This window comes from Bubalus kerabau, chromosome 14, assembly GCF_029407905.1.
Source record: "Bubalus kerabau isolate K-KA32 ecotype Philippines breed swamp buffalo chromosome 14, PCC_UOA_SB_1v2, whole genome shotgun sequence".
Lineage (NCBI taxonomy): Eukaryota > Metazoa > Chordata > Mammalia > Artiodactyla > Bovidae > Bubalus > Bubalus kerabau.
Genome location: NC_073637.1, coordinates 10,583,717 through 10,606,125, shown reverse-complemented (window position 1 = coordinate 10,606,125; position 22,409 = coordinate 10,583,717). Strand labels below are relative to the sequence as shown.

Below are 22,409 nucleotides of genomic sequence, written 5' to 3'. Positions count from 1 at the left end.
ACAATCTTTTTTGTTTTTGTTTTTTAGCCAGAAACTTAGTTGTTTTACTTTCTTTTTTAAAAAGCTTTTATTGGAGTGTAGTTGATTTACAATGCTGTGTTAGTTTCAAGTGTACAGAACAGTGAATCATTTATGCATATATCTTCTCTTTTTTAGATTATTTTCCCATATAGGCCACTATAGAGAATTGAATACAGTTTCCTGTGCTATACAGTAGGTCTTTATTAGTTATCCATTTTATATAGTGTGTATATGTACCCCACTCCAGTACTCTTGCCTGGAAAATCCCATGAATGGAGGAGCCTAAAAGGCTGTAGTCCATGGGGTCGCTGAGGGTCGGACACTACTGAGCGATTTCACTTTCACTTTTCACTTTCATGCATTGGAGAAGGAAATGGCAACCCACTCCAGTGTTCTTGCCTGGAGAATCCCAAGGACATGGGAGCCTGGTGGGCTGCCGTCTATGGGGTCGCGCAGAGTCGGACACGACTGAAGTGACTTAGCAGCAGCTTAGCAGCAGCAGTGTGTATATGTCGGGCTTCCCTAGTGGCTTAGTTAAGAATCTGCCTGCAAAGCAGGAGAGCCAAGTTTGATCCCTGGGTTGGGAAGATCCCCTGGAGGAGGAGGAAATCACAACCTATTCCATTATTCCTGCCTGGGGAGTCCTATGGACAGAGGAGTCTGGTGGCTATAGTCCATGGGGCTGCAAGACCCAGACCGGACTTAGTGACTAAACCGCCAGCAGCATGTATATGTCCATCTAAGTCTCACAATTTATCCTTCTGTAGCACCTCCTACCCTCTAGTAACCTCAAATTTGTTTTCTACATCTATAACTCTTTTTATTTCTGCTTTGTAGGTAAGTTCATTTGTACCCATTTTTAGATTTCACCTATAAACAATATATGATATTTGTCCTCCTCTGTCTGACTTACTTCACTCAATATGGCCATCTCTAGTTGCCCATACTCTAGTTCACCCATGTTGCTGCAAATAGCATTATTTCGTTCTTTTTTACACCAACAATCTTTGGCTTGTGACTGCAGAACTCCACACTCTGCCTCCGTCATCACATGGCTGTCTGCCTTGTTTGTCTGCTTCTGTGTCTCGTTCCTCCTCTTGTAATGACACCAGTCATATAGGATTAAAAACCCACTTTAGTATGGACTTCCCAGGTGGCGCCAGTGGTAAAGAATCCACCCACCAATGCAGGAGATGCAAGAGATTCAAGAAACGTGGGTTTGATCCCTGGATCAGGAAGATCCCCTGGAGAAGGGAATGGCAACCCACTCCAGCATTCTTGCCTGGAAAATCCCACGGACAGATGAGCCTGGCAGGCTAAAGTCCATGAGGTTTAAAAGAGTCGGATACTACTGAGTGACTGCTGCCTTACCCTAGTGTGACCCCATGTGAACTAATTACACCTACATGGCCCTACATCCATAGAAGATCACATTCTGAAGTTCCAAGAGGGATGTGAATTCTAGGGAGACACTATTCAGCCCAGGACAGGAAGCAATACTGAAGCAGAAGCAGCGGGCTGGGGACAAGGGTGTGAACTTGAGACAGGTGGCCAGGCGTTGCATCAGACTCCGTTCCTCCTTACACTGAGGCCTGAAGGGTGTTAGCGCTGGAGCAGGAGGAGTCTAGGAGCACTCATAGGCTCCCAGTTGGGGTGAGCTGGATGGACTCAGCAAGATGTGAGACAGTGAAGGAGGACGACAGTCTTTTCAGAGCCTCGAAATAGACATGTGTTAACATTCTTTCAGTGACTTCCTAGGAAACCATTTGATTTCTCCAACTTAACATTTTGAGTTCTCAGCACTGTGTTGGGTACCATGCTTTGGGCTAAGTGTGAAGATGTAGAAAAAGAACGTTGTGAAGCTCTGCCTTGAAGGTAGCCTTTACAATTACACTCTGGTTCTGTTAGAACCCAGAGAACACTGTTCCCTAATTCCAGGTGAAAATGAAGAACTATGGTCTTCCACGTTAAAACCAAAAGTACTTCCAAATGCATAGATCATATATATATATATATATTCTACTTTTTCCATCTGATGTATCAGTCTCATTACCATGGAAACATGTGCCACAAGAAACCAATATCTGATCTTTTTCTTTGCCTTGGTAACACTACATAACAAATAAATGGGCAGGGTATGCTCTTAATTTGGAGAGAGAGAAAGCAGAGATGTGAGCTTGGTTTCTTCCCTGCCTTCCTGTAATACCCATTAGAGGAAGCCCTGGCCTTGTGGACGGATGTGTTATATGTTCAGATGTTGCCAGTCTCTCTCACTCTCTCTGACCGCATGTTCCAGATCTTACTCTGTTGCCTGGTTACAGAGTGAAATTGGCTGACTTTCTTTTTGGCACCCGTCTGAACTGAGGGGAATGAATTATTTTGAAAAGTTGGGGGCGGGGTGAGTTGAAAAGAACAGCTAAGATTTATGGTTTTATGGAGAAAAATGGAGTTTTCTCCCTTCTACCTATGTGACTGAGATGATCAGAGTTTGAATTTAAAAACTTTTTTCTGAATATCATGACCGTTGACTTGGGATATTCAGACAGAATGACCTGACCATGCATGGAGTTGATTGCTGCTGCGGCTGCTGCTAAGTCGCTTCAGTCGTGTCCGACTCTGTGCGACCCCATAGACGGCAGCCCACCAGGCTCCCCCGTCCCTGGGATGCTCCAGGCAAGAACACTGGAGTGGGTTGCCATTTCCTTCTCCAATGCATGAAAGTGAAAAGAGGAAGTGAGGTCGCTCAGTCATGTCCGACTCTTCGAAACACCATGGACTGCAGCCAACCAGGCTCCTCCGTCCATGGGATTTTCCAGGCAAGAGTACTGGACTGGGGTGCCGTGGCCTTCTCCGATGGAGTTGATTACTAATTAATAATTTCAAGGAAAGCTCAAGAAGTCTGGAAGACTGTGCTGAGTGTGTTTGCGGAGCGGGCGTTATCACATTATACTTCGGGAAACACCATAATTCCTGTAACCTTGTTTAGTCGCTCAGTTGTGTCTGATTCTGACCTCATGGACTGTAGCCCGCCAGGCTCCTCTCTCCATGGGATTTCCCAGACAAGAATGCTGGAGTGGGTTGCTATTTCTTTTTCCAGGTGATCTTCCCGACCCAGGGATCGAACCCGAATCTCCTGCGTTGGTAGACAGTTTCTTTATCACTGAGCCACGAGGGAAGCCCAATTCCTCTAATACTGCATATTAAAACATAGGAAAATGTTTCTTATTATGGAAAATATCAATAGAATTTAAAGTATGGTTTTTAACCTCAAACAGACGATGAACTAGTTAGCCTAGATAAGATGATCCCCATGGAGGAATAGACAGCCTCTTGAAGAGCATTATAATGAAGCGTTAAAGGCCATTGAGGGTTACAATAGGAGAACCCTGGAAAACAACATTCCGTTAAAAACAAACAGGAATTTGTTGGTGCAGGAGTTTCCTAGGGTGGCCATAACAAATGACCACAAACTGAATGGCCTAAAACAACAGACATTTATTTTCTCACCGTCCTGGAGGCCAGAAGTCTGAAATCAAGGTGTGGGCAGGGCTGTGTTCCCTCGGAAAGCTCCAGGGTAGAGTCCTTGCCAGCTTCTGGTGTATGCTGGCAGTCTCTGGCATTCATTAGCTAACAGCTGCATCACCCTAGTCTCTGCCTTCCCTCTTCCTGTGTTTTTCTCCCTGTGTGTCTCCTCTGTGTATTCACATGGCATTCTTTAAGGACACCATTCTTTAAGGACCCACCCTAAACCAGTATGACCTCATTTTAACTAATGACATCCGCAGAGATGCTCTTTCCAAATGAGATCACAGTTGGAGGTTCCAGGCAGACATGAGTATTGGGCAAGGCAGGGCACCCACCGGGTGGGCAGATATCATGCCAGTGGGCACATTTGATGAGTGTGTGGGCAGGTTTCCAGAAAGTGGGCCAGTGTCTCTGAGCCCTGTCTTAGGAAGGGGTCACCCTCGAGTGGAATCAAGGAGAGGAAGTCAAGTCACCTGGAGTCCTCACTCCCCAAGATGGGGGTCACAGACTCTGCTCAGGGGGAAGGAACAAGCAGAAGGATATGGAGAAAGGAGGCAGAGATTCAATCCTTGACTGACTTCTTTCATCTTTCTACCAGAAAGATCTGAGGGCTGTGTCAGAAATGCTGTTGCTGCTGTTTTTGTCCACCTGCCAAGCAGGAGACACGGGTTCAATCCCTGGGTCGGGAAGATACCCTGGAGAAGGAAATGGCAACCCACTCCAGTCTTCTTTTCTGGGAAATCCCATGGACAGAAGAGACTGGCAGGCTACAGCCCATAGGGTCGCAAGGAGTCAGACAGTGCTTATTAAACAATAGTAAACCAGAAAGCTCACGGGCTTGCGTCAGGGTCACTGGTGATGGTGATACTCTCTCTCCATTTGTGTCCCTGCTTGCATTCCCCCTGCAGCTGAAGACCAGTCCTGTCCCTCCGAGAGGCGGCGGGCCTTTTCCAGACTCCGCTTTGGGCCCTTTGGCTACTTCAGCCGGCGCAGCTTGTTCTTGGCTCCCGAGGAAAGACCGGTGTCTCAGAGATTTGCCAGATTTGCCGCATCCTGCCCGTCCTCCATCAAGGAGCTCTTTCTGGATTCCGGAATTTTCCAGCCAATGCTGCAAGGACGGGACACACGGTTTGTCGCCCCAGAAAGTCTCCTCAAGGAAGCCATTAGAGGGCTCTTTCCCTCCCGAGAGCTGGCCCGCCTCGCCCTGCAGTTCACCACCAACGCAAAGCGGCTGCAGCAAAACCTCTTCGGGGGGAGATTTTTGGTGAACGTCGGCCAGTTTAACTTGTCTGGAGCCCTGGGCACAAGAGGCACATTTAACTTCAGTCACTTTTTCCAGCAGCTGGGTCTCCCAGGCTTCCAGGATGGACGGGCACTAGCCAATCTGGCCAAGCCCCTCTCCGTGGAACTGAATTCAAATCCTGCCTCCGAAGCCCCCAAAGCCTCTAAGATAGACGTTGCCCCGAGGAAGCCAGTTGTGGGCAGCTTTGGCTTTGAAGTCAACTTACAAGAGAACCAAAATGCCCTGCAATTCCTTTCTTCCTTCCTGGAGCTTCCAGAATTCCTTCTCTTCTTGCAGCATGCTATTTCTGTGCCAGAGGACACAGCGAGGGATTTAGGTGACGTGATGGAAATGGTGTTCAGCTCTCAGGGCTGCGGGCAGGCACCTGGCAGCCTTTTCGTCCCGGCATGCACTGCGGAAGGGAGCTACGAGGAGGTCCAGTGCTTCGCCGGAGACTGCTGGTGCGTGGACGCCCAGGGCCGAGAACTTGCCGGCTCCCGGGTTAGAGGTGGACGACCCCGGTGCCCCACGGAGTGCGAAAAGCAGAGGGCGCGCATGCAGAGCCTCCTGGGTAGCCAGCCGGCTGGGTCCAGCCTGTTTGTTCCTGCTTGTACCAGTGAGGGGAACTTTCTCCCTGTCCAGTGCTTCAACTCAGAGTGCTACTGTGTGGACACCGAGGGTCAGCCTATTCCTGGAACTCGAAGTGCACTTGGAGAGCTCAAGAAATGTGAGTCTGTTGAGTATTCAACCTGCAGACTCTGATTCTCCCCTAGGGCCCTGACATGATGCATCAGTTGTAGCTAAAGCCCAAACTTCTGCTAATGGTGAAATTTGCTGGCTGATTTAAACATTGTCCAGAAAGGTCTTGATAATGTTAACCATTCCAAAGAGTGGAGTTGGGAGATTAATTTGGCCTTAAGAAGCTGGCACATAAAATTTCTGCAGTGCTGACAACAGCTGGTCTCAACTGCACTGATTTAGTGATGGGCAGGCTCTCTCTCTCTGAATATTTACAAATTTAAGGTTGATGGGGTTTCTATGGCTGTGTAAGGTTTTAGATGGAGTTTGGACAGATAAGGGCTTCAATTCCTGGGTCGGGAAGTTCCCTCTGGAGAAGGAAATGCAACTCAGTCCAGTATTCTTGCCTGGAGAATCCCATGGACAGAGGAGCCTGGCGTGCCAAGGGGTGGTCCCCTTTGCCAGTCCATGGAGTGGCAAAGAGTCAGACACAACTGAAATGACTTAGCACATATGCATCTTGGTCTTTGGGGCTTATTAACCTGACGTACCTGTGTTTCATTCCTCCCCAGGCCCCAGCCCCTGTCAGTTACAGGCTGAGCGAGCCTTCCTTGGGACGGTGCGGACCCTGGTCTCCAATCCCAGCACGCTGCCCACCCTCTCCAGCATCTACATCCCGCAGTGCAGTGCCAGTGGGCAGTGGAGCCCCGTGCAATGCGACGGGCCCCCCGAGCAGGCCTTCGAGTGGTATGAACGCTGGGAGGCTCAGAACAGTGCTAGCCAGGCACTGACCCCGACAGAACTGCTGATGAAGATCATGAGCTACAGAGAAGCAGCTTCCAGAAACTTCCGTCTCTTCATTCAAAATCTTTACGAGGCTGGCCAACAAGGCGTCTTCCCAGGGCTGGCGAGATACTCTTCTTTCCAAGATGTCCCAGTGTCGGTGTTGGAAGGGAACCAGACCCAGCCTGGAGGGAACGTGTTTCTGGAACCCTACCTCTTCTGGCAGATCCTAAACGGCCAGCTTGACCGATACCCAGGGCCCTACTCAGACTTTAGCGCCCCTCTGGCACACTTTGACCTCCGGAGCTGCTGGTGTGTGGATGAGGCTGGTCAGAAGCTAGAAGGAACCCAGAACGAGCCCAGCAAGGTCCCAGCATGTGAGTTCCTGGTGTGGAATACACATTAGCTATTACTAATCATCTCACAAAGTGGGTATGCCGTCAGTGCGGTGAATCCAATTGCAGAGACGAAACAGAAAGAACATTCCAGGTTGTGGGAAGAGTTGGGGTGAAGGGAACAGCTGAGGCAGAAATGCGTGTGTATGTTGATGTGTGTACATACTTCAGAGGGGTCTGAGTGAGCTCCACGTGGCGGGTGGATCCATCTGCCTTTCCTCCCCAGGTCCTGGCCCTTGTGAGGAAGTGAAGCTTCGCGTCCTGCAGTTCATCAGGGAAGCAGAAGAGATTGTCACATATTCCAACAGTTCTCGCTTCCCTCTGGGAGAGAGTTTCCTTGCGGCCAAAGGAATCCGGCTGACTGATGAGGAGCTGGCCTTTCCTCCGCTCTCCCTGTCTCGGGAGACTTTCTTGGAGAAGTTTCTGAGCGGGAGCGATTATGCCATTCGACTGGCAGCTCAGTCCAGTGAGTGCCCCATGCTTCTGGTTTCTTGTTTCTTCTTTGGAGGAAGAGAGAGTTTGAACGAGTTCCTCTTTGGTCATCTTTAGAGCCGTTGTTTCCCCTGGCCCATGAGTTCCGGAGAAGACAAATGTCTTTTGTGATAAAGCTGGAAGTTTTCCCACCCCTCCAAGATGGTGCCCAGTCCTCCAACAGAGCCACCTGGGGGCAGGGCTCTGTATTTTGTATTGCATATGGCGCCTGTAGCCCACTGGGAAGCCAAGTACTTGGGTTAAAATATTCAAATGTGTGAGCCCCGAACGCTCCTACTCCCCTGTGGCTGGTTCTGAAGTTTCCCTCCATTTCCAAGGACTCAGTAACACCTCCTAGGAGGAAAGTAGAAGAGCCCTCCTAAACTGAGGAAACACGCTCTAGGTTTAGGCACCTTCCTCATGTGATCAAATCTAATCCAGGTAGTTCACTCCAAAAAGCACCACTTGGTCCCTGCTCATGGCAGAGACCTATGCTCAGAAGGCTGACACCACTCTGGCCTGGGACCAGCTCAGCATTGCTTGACACGTACCCCTGGCCAAGCACTTTCTGTGCTAAGTAGATCTTTACCAGATCTTTGCATCTGATCCTCTGAGAGTCCCATGAGAGCGATGCTGTAATCACCATCCGTGATTCTTTTCAGAAGTGGAAACGGAGGTTAAGTCACGTGTCCAAGTTCATCCAACCAGCAACTAGCGGAGCCTGGATGCGATGCTGGTGGTTTGGGCCCCACGCCTCTGTCCCCTGCTCCCACTGCTCCCCCTGTAACATCTGGACCAAGACAAAGAGCACCTGTGCCCACAGGCTGGAGCCTCCCTGCCCTCACCTTCCTGGCAGTTCTGCTGCCCCCTTGGCATTGGGCTTCCCTTGCCTTTATTCCCCTAACCCCACATGAGAGTCTCCCCAGAGCCATCTTTGTTTCCTCCCCCTCCCCAGCCACCTCTGCTGGAGGACAAGATGCCCACCTTACTCTTTACATCCTGGGTCTCGCACAGCGCTGACAGAATGTGGGGACCTGGAAAAGGATGCCTAACCATCCTCCTTGCTTCTTTCTTCTTCTTCTCTCTCCTTCCCTCCCCAGGTACTTTATTTTTTTTCCCCTCTGTTCCTCAGAGAGTTGGAGATTCTGCTTTGGGCAGGAACCCAGTTTTTAAAAAAATGTTGTGCCTGGGCAAGTTGTCATGTAATCAAAGAGGGGAGGAGGGGTTGATTCCCTTGAGTGGTGACCACTTCTGTCAGGGAGGGAAATTTAGAGGAAGAGAGAGAAGCGTTGGCCCCATGGGAATTTATTGGCTGAATGTCATGGTGGCACATTGCTCAGAAGTCAGGCTAAGGAAGTTCCCTTCCACCAAGCCACCAGCTCTGCTTTTGCAAGTCTGACGCCATTGGGAAAAAAGGAAGTGTCTGTAGAGAACAACCAGGGTTGGTCCCTTTCCTGGTCACCCCTTCAGATGAGAAGGGGCATCTCTAACTGTGCAGAGGAGAGGAAGCTCTTGGTGTGCAGACTTCTGGAGCCTGGGGAGTCTGGGGATTGAAGGCCCAGCCCAGAAAGAGACCGAGGGCCGCAAAGCGTCTTTGACCCACAGAACCCAGTAGTGGTGTCCCGGGGTCTCTAGGGAGGAGGGGTGGGCACAGGAGGAAAGTCAGTTCCGTAACATGCCGTCAGTGTTCTCAGCGATCACTGTTCTCCCATGTGCCTGGAGATTCTGCCTTAACCTGATGGGCTCTAGATGAGAATTCCTGAAGGAGGAACAGTGATTCCTTCAAACTTGGCTGACATTTTTTTACTTCTTTGGTTGCACAATGTTGCTTGTGGGATCTTAGTTCCCTGACGAGGGATCAAACCTGTGCCCCCTGCAGTGGAAGCGTGGAGTCCCAACCACTGGACTGCCAGGGAATTCCCATCAGCCGGCATTTTAATTTTTTTCATTTTAATTTTAAAGGGCAATCTGGTGAGGGCCTCCTTGATGAGCCTCTGTCTTGTTTTGGGGTGGAAATGTTTGTCACAGAAATCAAAAGGCTGCCTATGTTGGGAAAGGACGAGGTGGCTGTTCTCAGGACAGAGTCCTCTCGGCCTAGGCTTTGCCCGTCCAGTGCTCACCTCTCTCTTCCTCTCTCCTGACTCCAGCCTTTGACTTCTACCAGAGACGCCTGGTGACCCTGGCTGAGTCCCCACGAGCATCCAGCCCTGTGCGGTCCAGCCCCTACCTGCCGCAGTGTGATGCCTTCGGAGGCTGGGAGCCTGTGCAGTGCCATGCCACGATGGGTGAGGCGGGCAGGCGCCCTGGGGAGGCTGAGGGACACCCCTCCTTTTCATGTGGAGAAAACAGCCCTAAAAAGAGAGAAAGGAAAGAGCCCTGCACTATTAGGGCAAAGCAAAGTGGACTCTAGGCCTCTCTTCAGCAGCTGGTGGCAAGTCCCTTAATTCTTCTGCCATCTGATTGTTTCATCTGTACAATGGGAGTGGCAACCTTCTACCTGCCTGAAGATCAAGTGGGTAGCTGTTGGGGTTTCTGGGTGTTAGGGCCTCTGATTGTGGACCATGTTAGGGAGAGCAGGCAGGTAGGGGTTTGGGTGAGAGAACTTATTGGCACTGCTAGGAATTTTTAAAATTTTGATTAGAGTATGGTTGATTTGTAATGCTATGTTACAGTAGTTTCTGCTGTACAACAAAGTGAGTAGGTTATACCTAAACCCACTCTTTTTCAGATTCTTTTCCCATATAGGCCACTACGGAGTATTGAGTAGAGTTTCCTGTGCTATACAGCAAGTCCTTATTTGTTATCTCTTTTGTATATGGTAGTGTGTATTGCAGGACCCTCAGGGCAGGGCCCTTGGGCACTTCCTGAACTTCTGGCTGGGGCTTTTTTCCAGGGCACTGCTGGTGTGTGGACGGGAAGGGAGAGTACGTCCCTGCCTCGCTGACTGCCCGCTCCCGGCAGATCCCGCAGTGTAAGTGGGGCCTCCGGACCGGCCAGCGGGCCTTCTAGTGGGCGCCCTGCCTGGGGAGGCTCTGTGGGCCAGCGCTTCAGATCAACCCCCGAGAGCAGGCAGACCACACACCCCCAAGTCCCCAGGCCTGGAAGAGTTCCCTGACCTTGGTTGTAGTTCCTAATGGTGCTCCTCGTTTCCCAGGTGGAGGGAGGGAGCTGGGTGTGGGCAAGGAGCCCCAGGTCCACCCCCCGACACCTGCTTCCTGGGAAGTTTCATCTATTTCTGTGTTTTCTACAATGACCTCATGTCTGGTCCATAGTCCAACCTCTCTTCTGAGTCTGGACCCATGTAATCAAGCACTCACTTTATGTCTCAGAGATGAAATGTCCCACGTGGGTCTCTGTCCCCGACCCTCAGCCTGCTTCTCTGGGGTCCCAGCTCTCTGCATAAGGCACCTCCACCCACCCAGATGCATGGCTCCAACACTCGGGGCCAGCCTGGGCTCCCCACCTGCCCTCAGCGCCCGCGGCCAGCCTGTAGAGAGCTCCCCTCTCTCCCCACCCAGGCCCCACCAGCTGCGAGAGATCGCGAGCCAGTGGGCTGCTTTCCAGCTGGAAACAGGCTGGTGTCCAAGCAGAACCATCTCCTAAAGACCTGTTCATCCCGACCTGCTTAGAGGTAAGTCTCTGAAGGCCCAAGAAGGTTCCAGAAGCCAGAACTTTCTGGATGGCGAATTTTCTAGTTTTCAATAAACTTGTTTTAATTGAAAACTCACAAGGAATTCTAGGCCTCGGGTTTTGTCCCAGCCCTGGCTGATCCAAGCTATGTGGTGGTGGTGATGTTTAGCTGATCAGTCGTGTTTGACTCTTTTATGACCCCACGGACTGTAGCCCGCCAGGACTCTCTGTCCGTGGAATTTTCCAAGCAAGAATACTGGAGTAGGTTACCACTTCCTCCTCCAGGGGATCTTCCTGAGCCAGGTATCAAACCCACGTCTCTTGCATGTCCTGCATTGGCAGGCAGATCCTTTAACACTGAGCCACCTGGAGGCCCAAGCTGTATGACCTTGGGCAATTTATCTACCGTCTCTGTGCTTCTCTGGGCTTTGTGTTATCCTAAGATCAGGCCACATTTTAATCTTCCCTAGCGCTAGGACTGTTTTGAGGCTTTTAGGAAATAACCTTTAGTGAAAACCCTTTGAAGAATAATATACACATACATAAACCATGTGGCCACGTCAACGTGCTCATCATAGTTCAGCTTCTCAACATAAATGGAAGACTGTAATATTTCCCTCTCCAGCTCCCTGGTGGTCATGATTTAGGGCAGTGACTGATGTGAAAGCTCTTAGAGAGAGACTTCTTGCTGGAACCAACCACTCAGGTACCAGCTGATGGAACTCCCTGTGGCTCAGGCCCCGTACCCTGAAGTAGGGGTGATAGGAACACCACCCCCACTCTGCTGGGCTCGCAGAGGCTCCAAGGAAGTTAGATGAAATCAGCAGTGCAGAGGTTCATAAAATGCAGATTACTGAGCAAAAGTTTCCTTGTTACTGTTCCTCACTGTTATTCATACTGTTTGGTGCTATAAACATGGACCCTGATTACGGAAGAATTTTGTAGAGAAATTAGCAGATCTAGTCTTTTGTCTTGGCTGGCAGCTCCCTACCCCTGAAATGAGAGTCTGCTCCATCATCAGAGCCTGCAAGCCCACCTGTGGAGAAGGAGAGGCAGGAAGCATAGTTCTGACAGAGGGAAAAGTGATTCAGACCAGCTCCCAGAGAACCTCCGATCGTGTGGTTCTCCAGGCTGGCTCCTGGAAGGACCCAAGTGCCAGGAAGCAGGACCCAAGATGCCCAGTGCCCACACTGGACGGCTGTGTGTTGGACCGGCTCCTCAGCAGAAGTCATGTTAGCAGCTAGTGTGTTCTCAGTTGTAGATCTTCACACTCCCATATTTTCCCAAACCTTTGCTTGGGTTTGCATCCTACCTGTGCGGCTTGAAAGCCATGCACCTGGGGGCACCTCATCTGATTTCCCTGGGTCTCGCTGAGTAGAAGGGGGACGTAGGCTCTCTACCTACATCAGGGACCGGAAGGACACCCTGGGGGCCTCCTGATTATGGTCTCTGTAAATGTCGGGTGTCGTTAAGATGGTCATTTATCATCTGTGAAAATGGCACAGCAGAGTATAGAACGAACAAGTGGCCTCGGAAAGTTCAAGGAAACCCTCAGTGGTCCCAGGGAGCTTGGAAAAACTGGCCTCCCTTCTGCCTGCAGCTGCACACACAGGAGAGAGGACACGGTCTTCTCCAGGAGTGCATGGGTCCATCTGGTCCCATCTCCACTCTTTTTAGATGAGGAAACTTGCCCCAGTGAACTGGAGGAGCTTGCCCAGCATCCCCAGCTGGCCGAGGAGAGATGGGCCCTGGGCAAAGGCAGGGGACTGCCTCCTCCCTTGTCTTTCTTTTCTGTTACAGACCCCTTTTCTCCAAGGGATGCAGGTTGAAAATCGTTTCCGAAACTAGGGGGATGCTTTCAAGACAGTAGCTGGGCTCTGGGGCTGGGCAGGCTTGGGCCCAGCCTGGGTCAGCCACTCCCAGCTGGATGGTGCTGTATCACTTTCTCTCTCTGAGTGAGCCTGTTTTCCCCACTCTAAAAATGGGTGCACTGCAGTTCTTGTCTCATGCGGATGTTACAGCCATGAATTCAGACAACGTACGTAAAGGGTCTCGAACAGGACAGCCCCGTCCAGCCCCTCCCCAAAGTCTGGAAAAGCCATCGCCAGTAGTTTCGGGAGAAATATCCTTGATGTCTGGCTCCTGACTTATCAGTTTACAGAAGCATCTTTGCTGGGTGACACCACCTCGGTTTTGTCTCAGACAGGAGAGTTTGCCAGGCTGCAGGTGTCGGAGGCTGGCACCTGGTGTGTGGATCCGGCCTCAGGAGAGGGCGTGCCCCCTGGCAAAAACAGCAGCGCCCAGTGTGAGTACTGGCCCTTCCGCATCACTCTCCAGCCCCCACCCCGTGAGCATGAGGTACGGAGCCCCAAGAGCTGGCTTCACGTCCCAGCTTGGCCATTCCAGAGCTGTGAAAGCCTCTAACCCCACTGCGCCTCAGTTTTCTCACCTATGAAATAGGGGCACGATTCCCCCACCTCAGTGGGTTCTTGGGAGTAATACATATAGCAGGGTTTGGGGTAACTAGAGGCACAAACCAGCACTGGTCTCTATTAGAGTGGGCACCGCTGCCTTCATGCAGTCCGCTGTGCAGCCCTGATACCGGGGCTCCTGCCTGGCCCCTCGTCCTCCAGCCTGGTCCAGCAATCTGCTTTCCACAGTGAGGTTAAGACGGTGTCTCTAAAGGGCACATGTGTGGCTGTCCTCTGCCTGGAGCCCATCAATGCTCCCTGTGGTCCTCAGGCCCAGGCTCCTTGCTGAGGTTTCTGGACCTCTCTGTGTAGGCTCCTGTATCTTCTTGGGCTTCTCTTATTTCTCCATCTCAGCATCAGGTCCAGGAATAGTAAACTATAATCAGGCTTTTCAAGCAGGTAGTCACTCTTTTCCTTGGGCCTTTATGGTCTGGTGCAGCCTTTGCAAACCCACAACCCCAGCTGGCTAACTCTTACTCCGTCCACCCATCAGTCCCTCAAAGAAGGCTTGTAGGCCTCTCTGTCTTTCCCAGCAGAGCTCACTCCTGCCCTATGGGCTCGTAAACTGCCCTGCACACCCCATTATCATCCTTAGCATCTCAACTGCAGTTGCTCACTTACTTGTTAAGTATCCTCTAAGATTCTAAGCTCCTTGAAGACAGGCAATGTGTGTGTGTGTGTGTGTGTGTGCGCACGTGCATGGAGTGGAGAGGGGAGTACAAAGCTGAGTGTCTGAGTGCAACACCCTAGTAGGGAGGCCGCCCCAGACCCCAGGGGCCCTGTAGGCAGGTGGCAGTGGGTGGTGGGTGGTGACCAGGGCTGTGACAGCCATGCAGGCAGAGAACACATGTGGTTTGTCTTTGCTTCAAGGCCCGAGCCTCTGTGAAGTGCTCCAGAGTGGAGTCCCCTCCAGGAGAACCAGCCCCGGCTACAGCCCGGCCTGCACGGCAGAGGATGGAGGCTTCTCCCCAGTGCAGTGCGACCCGGCCCAGGGCAGCTGCTGGTGCGTCCTGGGCAGTGGAGAGGAGGTACCCGGGACCCGCGTGGCCGGGAGCCAGCCAGCCTGTGAGAGTAAGTGGTGATGCCCCCGGGCTGGTGGGGGTCCTATCATCCCTTCTTTGGCCCTGGCTGGGGTGAAGGGGTCACCAAAGGTGTCAGGACAGTGAGGGAAGGAGGGGAGACAAGGGATCTGTGTGAGGGATTGCAGTTGACCCCGTGACGTTGAAACTCTGTCTCAGTTCAGTTCAGTCGCTCAGTGCTGTCCGACTCTTTGCAACCCCATGGACTGCAGCACAGCAGGCTTCCCTGTCCATCGCCAACTCCTGGAGTTTACTCAAACTCATGTCCATTGAGTCAGTGATGCCATCCAACTGTCTCATCCTCTGTCGTCCCCTTCTCCTCCTGCCTTCAGTCTTTCCCAGCATCAGGGTCTTTTCCAATGAGTCAGTTCTTCGCATCAGGTGGCCAAAGTATTGGAGCTTCAGCTTCAGCATCAGCCCTTCCAGTGAATATTCAGGAGCTCAAACCAAGGCGAGCCCTTGTGGCAATCTCCCGAGCCAGTGAAGCTTGGGTGCTGGCCTCCTGGGGGGTGCCAGGTCTTGGTCTCCCCATCCTCAAGTGGGGAGGAGGGTCCAGACGGCAGGATCTCAGTGGGGGGACCTCAGAGGGGTCCATCCCAGCTGGGGAGCTTCAGGAATCAGTGGAGGTGTTGATTTATCTATTTTTGTTTCTACTTTAAAAGATCATTTGGGTATAAAATATTGAACTGTACATGAATATATAATATTGAAATACATTATTACTTATTAAACATATTATTGAATTATCAATTACTTACCTTTACTTTTTCCTGTGTTCTCAAGTCACAGGACACTGTAGTCATTTTAAAATGTGTGTGCACAAGTAGGTTACATTATCTGTGACTTTTGTTCCAGAGCAGTAAATGAAGACATTGCGAAATATTTATTACCAGTTGGGATGTTGGGTCTGGCACAGTTGAGAAATGCTGCACAAAATGACTAATTTTATGGCAGTTGCCTTTCTTCTGTTGTTCTTACTGTTTTGTTGCCTTATTATTATTATTATTTTTTAACATTTGCAGTCTCTAGGGAACATTTTGGAAGTGCAGACATATTTAATTAAGTCTAGTGATTTCTATGTGTAAAGAGAATTTTTACATTTGTAGAGTGATATTTATATTTGTTAAGAGAGAGGGGAGTCTTCAAAAAAACGGTGGGAAGGAAGAGTCAACGCTCTCTTTGCGGGGCTCTGTCTCCTTCCTCAAACCTGCGGTGCGTGCCCAGGGCTCTCACTACACGCCTTTTCTCCCAAGACCTTGAGTCTCCCAGTCTCTATGGGTTCTGTTCAAAACGCTCAGCCACTGCCACCATGCAGGGAACATAGCAGGTGCTTGATGGGTGTTTATGAGAAGAGCCCCTTGCTGGGTGTTGCCGAGAGCAACGAGTGTCAGCCTTAGCATCAGACACATTGAACTTACAGGACATCGAAGAGTGGTCTGCACTGTTGGGACCCAAGGAACAGACTGCTGAGTGTCCTGCAGGAACAGGTCTGGGAGCACAGCTCTTCTGGGGTCTGAAAGACCCCCTGTGTCTTGGCCCTGCCAGGATTCCATGATCGTAGCTCACCTGTGCAGAGATTCACCTACTAAAATGTGCTTGTCACATCATATGCCCCATTTTTGCCCCCCACCCCCCAGGGATGCAGGTAAATAGATAGAAGAGTCCTACTTTCCATTTTATAGATGGCAAAACTGGGACTCACAAAGGGTCATTAATGTGTTGAAAGCCACCCAGCTAGCAAGTGGAACAGCAAGCACTTTGAGTTCCCCAAAGCTTCTTCCTGCTGACTTGCTACAGAGTGTGGGGAGAAAGCTCAGATGACGGGGTCAGACAGATAGACTCAAGTGTCAGCTCTGCCAACACCCTTGCTGGGTAACCCTGGGCGAGTCCCTTAATCTCAAGTTCCCAATATGTAACTTGTGGGCATGGGGAGGGGGAATCATAGCTATTTCTTATCACCATTGTTAGGGTTAATTCAAATAGTCTCTGTAAACTGCTTAGCCTCGTGGCTAAGAGCCAACTCCATGAGCCCACTGCAAATGCCAGCACACAGTCTTGTCCAGGGGCCATTGTCCTTATTAGACAGGGGCCCAGGCTGCACCCTGAAAACCCAAGAGAGTCATTTTCCATCTGAGGACCCCAGGTAACCGTGAGTCATGCGAGGCTTGCAAGCTTTAAAGCCAGATATGTACAGGCAGCAAGGCTGTGCTCTAGAGTCAGATAATTAACTATCTTTAGCCAGGTATGAAATTGTCACTGACCATGTCTGTTTTTTAATTTACTCATTCATCTATTGATTTAACACACACTCCTGGAGCCTGTGGTCTGGGTCAGCCTTGGGCCCTGGGTAAACAGAGGAGAGACATCCTCTCCCCTTCTGTGGCTCAGTCCAGTGGGGAGACTGGAATGCAGATAGTCTTGTATAATTGTTCACAAGGCAGTCTACTCCAGGGGGCCTGAAGGCTTGGATAAAGGTGGCTAAAGCAAGCCTAGAAGAACCGTGAAAATTGTTAGAAAGTTAAAGCGGTTGAACTGATAACTGACAACCCAAAAAGAAATCTTCTAGGCAGATAAGCAGATAGAAAAAGGAAGGTCATGGGCTGTACAATACATATGGTTGGGAAATAGCAACTCTGCCCTGGGGCAAAGCGAGGCTGGAGAGGAGACCAGAGCAGAGAGGAAGTCAGGCCAGCAGGCACTCGGGAGACTTGAGAACCAAGTCCAGCTCCATACATTTCTCTGCTGGTGGGGGGAGTGGATTGAACATGGGAGCAGAGGGCAGGGGGTGAGGCCCAAACACACGGAGCTGTGAGGAAGCTTCAGTGGCCGTTCAGGGAGATGACGCATGTCTAAATGAAGGATATATGGTGGGGATGAAGAGAAGTCAAGAAGCTGTGAGCCACAGCTGAGCTGGTGGGCAGAGGCAGTGGGGCCCTCTGGGTTGGCTGCCATGTTTCTGCCTAAAGGCACCAGGTTTCAAGCTGGGATTGCTGAAGCTGGAGCAGGCGTGGGAAGGCGTGGGCAGCAGATGCTGAGCCTGGCCCTGTTGGCTCTGAGGTGGAGGAGACTGGGTGGGAACTGGACTTAGAGATGGGAAGGTGCTCCAGAGGGCCTGAGTGGAGTTGAAGATGTGAGAGTCATCTCTGCTCAAAGTGAAGTTGAAGTTGCAGTGAAGTCGCTCAGTCGTGTCTGACTCTTTGTGACCCCATGAACTATAGCCTGTCAGGCTCCTCTGTCCATGGGATTTTCCAGGCAAGAATACTGGAGTGGCTTGCCATTTCCATTTCCTTTTCTGCTCAAAAGTGCTATCAAAGTGTTAGTCACTCTGTCGTGTCTGACTCTTGGTGACCCCATGGACTGTAGCCCGCCCATCTCCTCTGTCCGTAGAGTTCTCCAGGCAAGAATACTGGGGTGGGTAGCGTTCCCTTCTCCAGGGGATCTTCCCTGACCCAAGGGTGTCTGTTAAAATGAGAGAGAATGGGATTAGCTAACAGGAGGGTGAAGAGGGAGTGGGTGGGCCCAGGCTGGCCTGAGGGAAGGGAGGGTGAGGGGGACCTCGTGCTCATGAGCAGAAATGGGAGGTGGAGGTGCTCAGCGTTGATGCTGGGTAGGTACCCACAGGCGCCCCTTTCCTCCCCCCAGGTCCGCAGTGCCCGCTGCCCTTCAGCGTGGCAGACGTGGCTGGCGGGGCTATCCTGTGTGAACGCGCCTCAGGCCTGGGCGTGGCCGCAGGGCAGCGGTGCCAACTACGGTGCGGCCAGGGCTACTGGAGTGCCTTCCCACCGGAGCCGCTGCTGTGCAGCGTGCAGAGGAGACGCTGGGAGTCCCGGCCGCCCCAGCCCCGCGCCTGCCAACGTGAGTGGCCCCCGAAAGGTCCGCCCGGACTCCTGCTCCCCACCCCCAGGGCTTGGGGCCGAGGCCTTCATTTTCCCCACCTGAGGGTAGCGTGTGGCATCAGAGCAGAACAGAGCGCTCAATGCAGCATTTTCTTCTAGAATGATCAAGTGTGTTTCCCAGGCCCCTGGGGCAAAGCTTTATTTGTGGCTTCTCTGGAGCAATCTGCTCCCTGAGACACATTCCATTGTTTCTGGCTCCCATGGGAAGTCCTGGATACAGGACTGTTCTCAAGGTGTAGATGCTTCAGTGGCCATGTTGCTTACTATGATGCTGACAAGCTAGAGCTGCTGATCTGGCTCCTGGGGTCACAGTGACACTGCCACACCAGCCTCTCCCCTCTCCGCCTCCCCCCAGCCTCTCCCCTCCCCGCCTGCCCCCAGCCTCTCCCCTCCCCGCCTCCCCCCAGCATCTCCCCTCCCCGCCTCCCCTCAGTCCATCTGTAGCTCCAGGCTATGGTGTCTGTTCTGATCACCGTGGACTTGGGCTGTATTTAAATATGGGCAGCTCCTTTTTCCTGCTCTCACAGCGAACCCACTTTCACATGCTCGTGGCTGTGACGCGACACCAAACTCTGACTGCGTCCGCCTAGGCAGAGACTGGCTGTACTTACTCACAGCCAGGCAGGGCAGGGTCAGCACAGGGACCAGTGCTAGGTCCACCCAGGGCAACAGGAGGGGCTTTCAGGAGAGAGACCCAGATTCTGGGACTGACTGTCACAAGGCTCTGGGTGGCCGGCAGGGGAGCAAAGGACACAAATTTGTCACAAAGCATTCTGAAATAGAGAATGCTATCCAGAAAAAAGTTCAGAATGTGTTTTGGACAAATAAGTGACTTGTCCCCCTGATGGTGACTGAGTAGCTAGAAATCAGAGCTAGACTTGTCATGAGTAAGGGACTTGGGGGAAGAGAGGTGTGGGTCCTGAACTCCTAAAATGGAGTGCAGGCTTGCTGTGTACGTTTGTGCAGGTTGCAGACTGCACAACTTTTGTCTTGCACATAGGCTGCGGTATCTACTCTCAACTGGCCAAAGCAGGTGTCATGGCCCTGTTTGAGTGCAAGGTATTATGGAAGATTTTCCAAGAAGAATGTCCAGGACCTCAGCCTGGGTTTAGAGGCTGAGGCAGGACTGAGCTTGCTGTGAGGGTGCTAAGTGATTTCAGAGACAAGCTGGCGTGCTGGAAAGTAGCTAGACCCAGAGGCTGACAATGCAAGATGGCAGCACTTGTGGACTCCAAGTAAAATGAAGAAGGGTTTGTTTTTGCAGAGAAAAAAAAACCAAAAGAACCCCATAGCTCTTTGCCCTTGTCTGCTGACCTCTGGTGCTTGCCCGCAGGGCCCCAGTTCTGGCAGACTCTCCAGACCCAAGCGCAGTTCCAGCTCCTGCTCCCTCCGGGCAAGGTGTGCAGTGCTGACTACTCGGGCTTGCTGCTGGCATTCCAGGTCTTCCTGTTAGATGAGCTCACGGCCCGTGGCTTCTGTCAGATCCAGGTATGTGCCCACAAGCGGGGCTCGGACTGAGCTCAGGGTCTTTGGGCAGAGAACCTCAGGGCTCAAATGAACCTGCAGTTCAACCCTCATTCATTTCACCCACTGAGACTTAGGATGAGAAAGCAGCTCAGACAAGGCTAATGACACAGAGGTAGAGGTGGGATTGGTCTCACTGGCCATTCTGTCTGCACACAGATGCCACTCCAAATGTGTGCCGAGCACTTAGACTGTGCCAGGCACTCTGCACCCCTTGGCATGGCATAGCTAATGCAGACCTCACGGGGACCCTATTATTATTACCGTTTTGTGATGAGTTAAAATAGTTGGGCAGTCACACAACTGAGAAATGGTAGAGCCACAGAATCCCCTGCTTTTACACAGCACCTTCTCATTCACCTTCTCATTCACCTCTGATGCCCCAGCTTCTGATAAACTGACACCCCCAGGACTCCACACAGAAGCTCCTGGCTGTTGCCTTTGAAAGAGCACGATGCAAAGAGTGCACAGAGAGGCCCTGCCTGGTGCTGCCCTCGAGTTAACCGGGCCCTACCACCATCCATCCTCCCACCCTGCCCTGCAGATGGTCAGCGGGCACTGTGGGGCGTCCTTAGGTGGGGCAAGAAGCCAGGCTGCGTGGCCACACTGGAGGAGCCAGTGGGTGCTTCCCGGGAGGGAGGGTTGTGTCCTGCTGGGTGTGGGTCTTGCGAGGACTTGGGCAGTCGGCAGAAATTGTTTCTCCAGTGAATTATGGCCCCATGAATTTGGAGTGTCTGAGCTTTCTTTATCTGTGTGTGTGTGTGCACGCGCGTGCCCTTTTTATTATTTTCTGAGAATCTTTACATTTTTTTCTAAGTATATTTTTTGTAGTCTATCTTATTTTCACATGTACATGTATCTACTGCTTTTTGATCCTTTCCCCATGTACATTGGCTCTTAATGCCACTTAACACCTCTGTCTACAAGCTGTGTGACAAAGGCAGGTGATTCAACCTCTCTGGACCCAGAACCTCAGTTTCCGGCTCTCTCAAGGCTGTGCCCTCCCAAATGGCTCCCGCAAGGCTGTGGGGGTGCAGAGCAGCCTTTCGAAGGACAGGGGAGGGCCCAGGAGTTCCAATTGCCCCAGGGCCAGCTCCCAGGTCTAGGGGCAGTCTTGTTCTCTCCGGAACCTCCTCCAACAGTAAGATAAGCCAGTTTCGGTGCCCGGCGTAGGCTCAGCAAAGCTGGCTCCTGGCTTCATGTTCCTGAACTCCCGTCTGCATCTCCATGCAGGTGAAGATGGCAGGAAACCCTGTCTCCATCCCTGTGTGTGACGACTCCTCGGTGAAGGTAGAGTGTCTGAGCAGGGAGCGGTTAGGAGTCAACATCACGTGGAAACTGCGGCTTGCAGATGCACCCCCCGCCTCTCTCCCAGACCTGTGGGACGTTGGTATGTTTTCTTACACTGCTGCCCTGAGACCATGCAGACTCCTTGGGTCTCAGTGTCTCCGTCCATCGGATGGAGCCAGTGCGGCCCCAGCGCCTCCCTGTGGGGCCAGAGAGCCCACCACGTGCCTGGCCCGTGGGTGGAGCTGGTTACTGAGAAGTTTATAAAAAGCAATAGAGTTCTGGCCCATAGCTGACTAGTGCTAAATATAATAATACCCTCTGACTGCTTTTGAGAATGTTTTCTAATTCTTCTCTTGGTTTTCTGGGCACAGAGAAGGAAGACACATGTGAGGAAGGGGACAATGAGGTAGGGTGAGGGAGTCCTTGTTGGTTTATAATTTTTGCTCATTCTACTTCCAATCAGAGAACTTCTCAGACCACTGACACTGTTTACATCCATCAGTACACTATTTGGAACTGTGCAGTGATGGTATGGATGAATTGAGAATAGAAAGACTTAAGAGGGAGTAGCGTGGACTTCATGATTGTTATTCTGAGCCAGGGTGGGACACAACCCATGGTCTTCTGACTAGAGGGTGAGAACTTCTCCTATTTCTCCTGCACTATCTTGTGGCCAAACACCCAGGGTCAGGCCTGGGTGGAGCTTGACCGCTGCTCTATGAGGGAGAAGTCGAAGAAGAGACCAGAATGTAACCCAGGAGGCAGGCTGTATCTCAGCCATTCTGCAGTGCTTGTGACCGTTATTAATACCACTCCTCCCCATAGCATTATGAATTCTGTTGTTGTTATTTAGTCTATAAGTCATGTCAGACTCATTTGTGACCCTGTGGACTGTAGCCCTCCAGACTCCTTTGTCCATGGGATTCTCCAGGAAGAATACTGGAGTGGGTTGCCATGTCCTTCTCCAGGGGATCTTCCCGACCCAGGGATTGAACCTACATCTCTTACGTCTCTGCATTGGTAGGCGGATTATTTACCGCTGAGCTGCCAGAGAAACCCCAGCATTATGAATTAAGAGCCCCTTTTTGTTGTTCTCTGGCAACAGGCTGCACAATTTCAGTGTGTTTGAAGCTGCAGATGGATGTGATGTTTATTCCTGGCATCCATGGCCTGGGGTTTCCTTCACAGTAGCCGTCGTAGCGGGGATGTTCGTTGTGTGCTGGGGTGTCCCAGCTCCAGGTGTGGGGCTTGCCCACCTGCTTCCTTCCTAGGAAACCCTCGTAGTTCCACAGCTGGAATGTTGC

General features: G+C 51.5%; 1 protein-coding gene across 1 annotated transcript in view; it reads left to right on the top strand.

The window, feature by feature from the left end:
* Positions 1 to 22,409, top strand: part of TG (thyroglobulin) — a 235,784-nt gene that overhangs the window by 15,591 nt on the left and 197,784 nt on the right. The window contains exons 9-19 of the mRNA XM_055545720.1: positions 4,455 to 5,555; positions 6,139 to 6,726; positions 6,971 to 7,210; positions 9,363 to 9,500; positions 10,109 to 10,186; positions 10,734 to 10,846; positions 13,048 to 13,150; positions 14,187 to 14,387; positions 18,038 to 18,250; positions 19,625 to 19,779; positions 21,049 to 21,205. Of these exons, the coding sequence (XP_055401695.1) occupies positions 4,455 to 5,555; positions 6,139 to 6,726; positions 6,971 to 7,210; positions 9,363 to 9,500; positions 10,109 to 10,186; positions 10,734 to 10,846; positions 13,048 to 13,150; positions 14,187 to 14,387; positions 18,038 to 18,250; positions 19,625 to 19,779; positions 21,049 to 21,205 (3,087 nt within the window). The remainder of the gene's footprint in view (positions 1 to 4,454; positions 5,556 to 6,138; positions 6,727 to 6,970; positions 7,211 to 9,362; positions 9,501 to 10,108; positions 10,187 to 10,733; positions 10,847 to 13,047; positions 13,151 to 14,186; positions 14,388 to 18,037; positions 18,251 to 19,624; positions 19,780 to 21,048; positions 21,206 to 22,409) is intronic.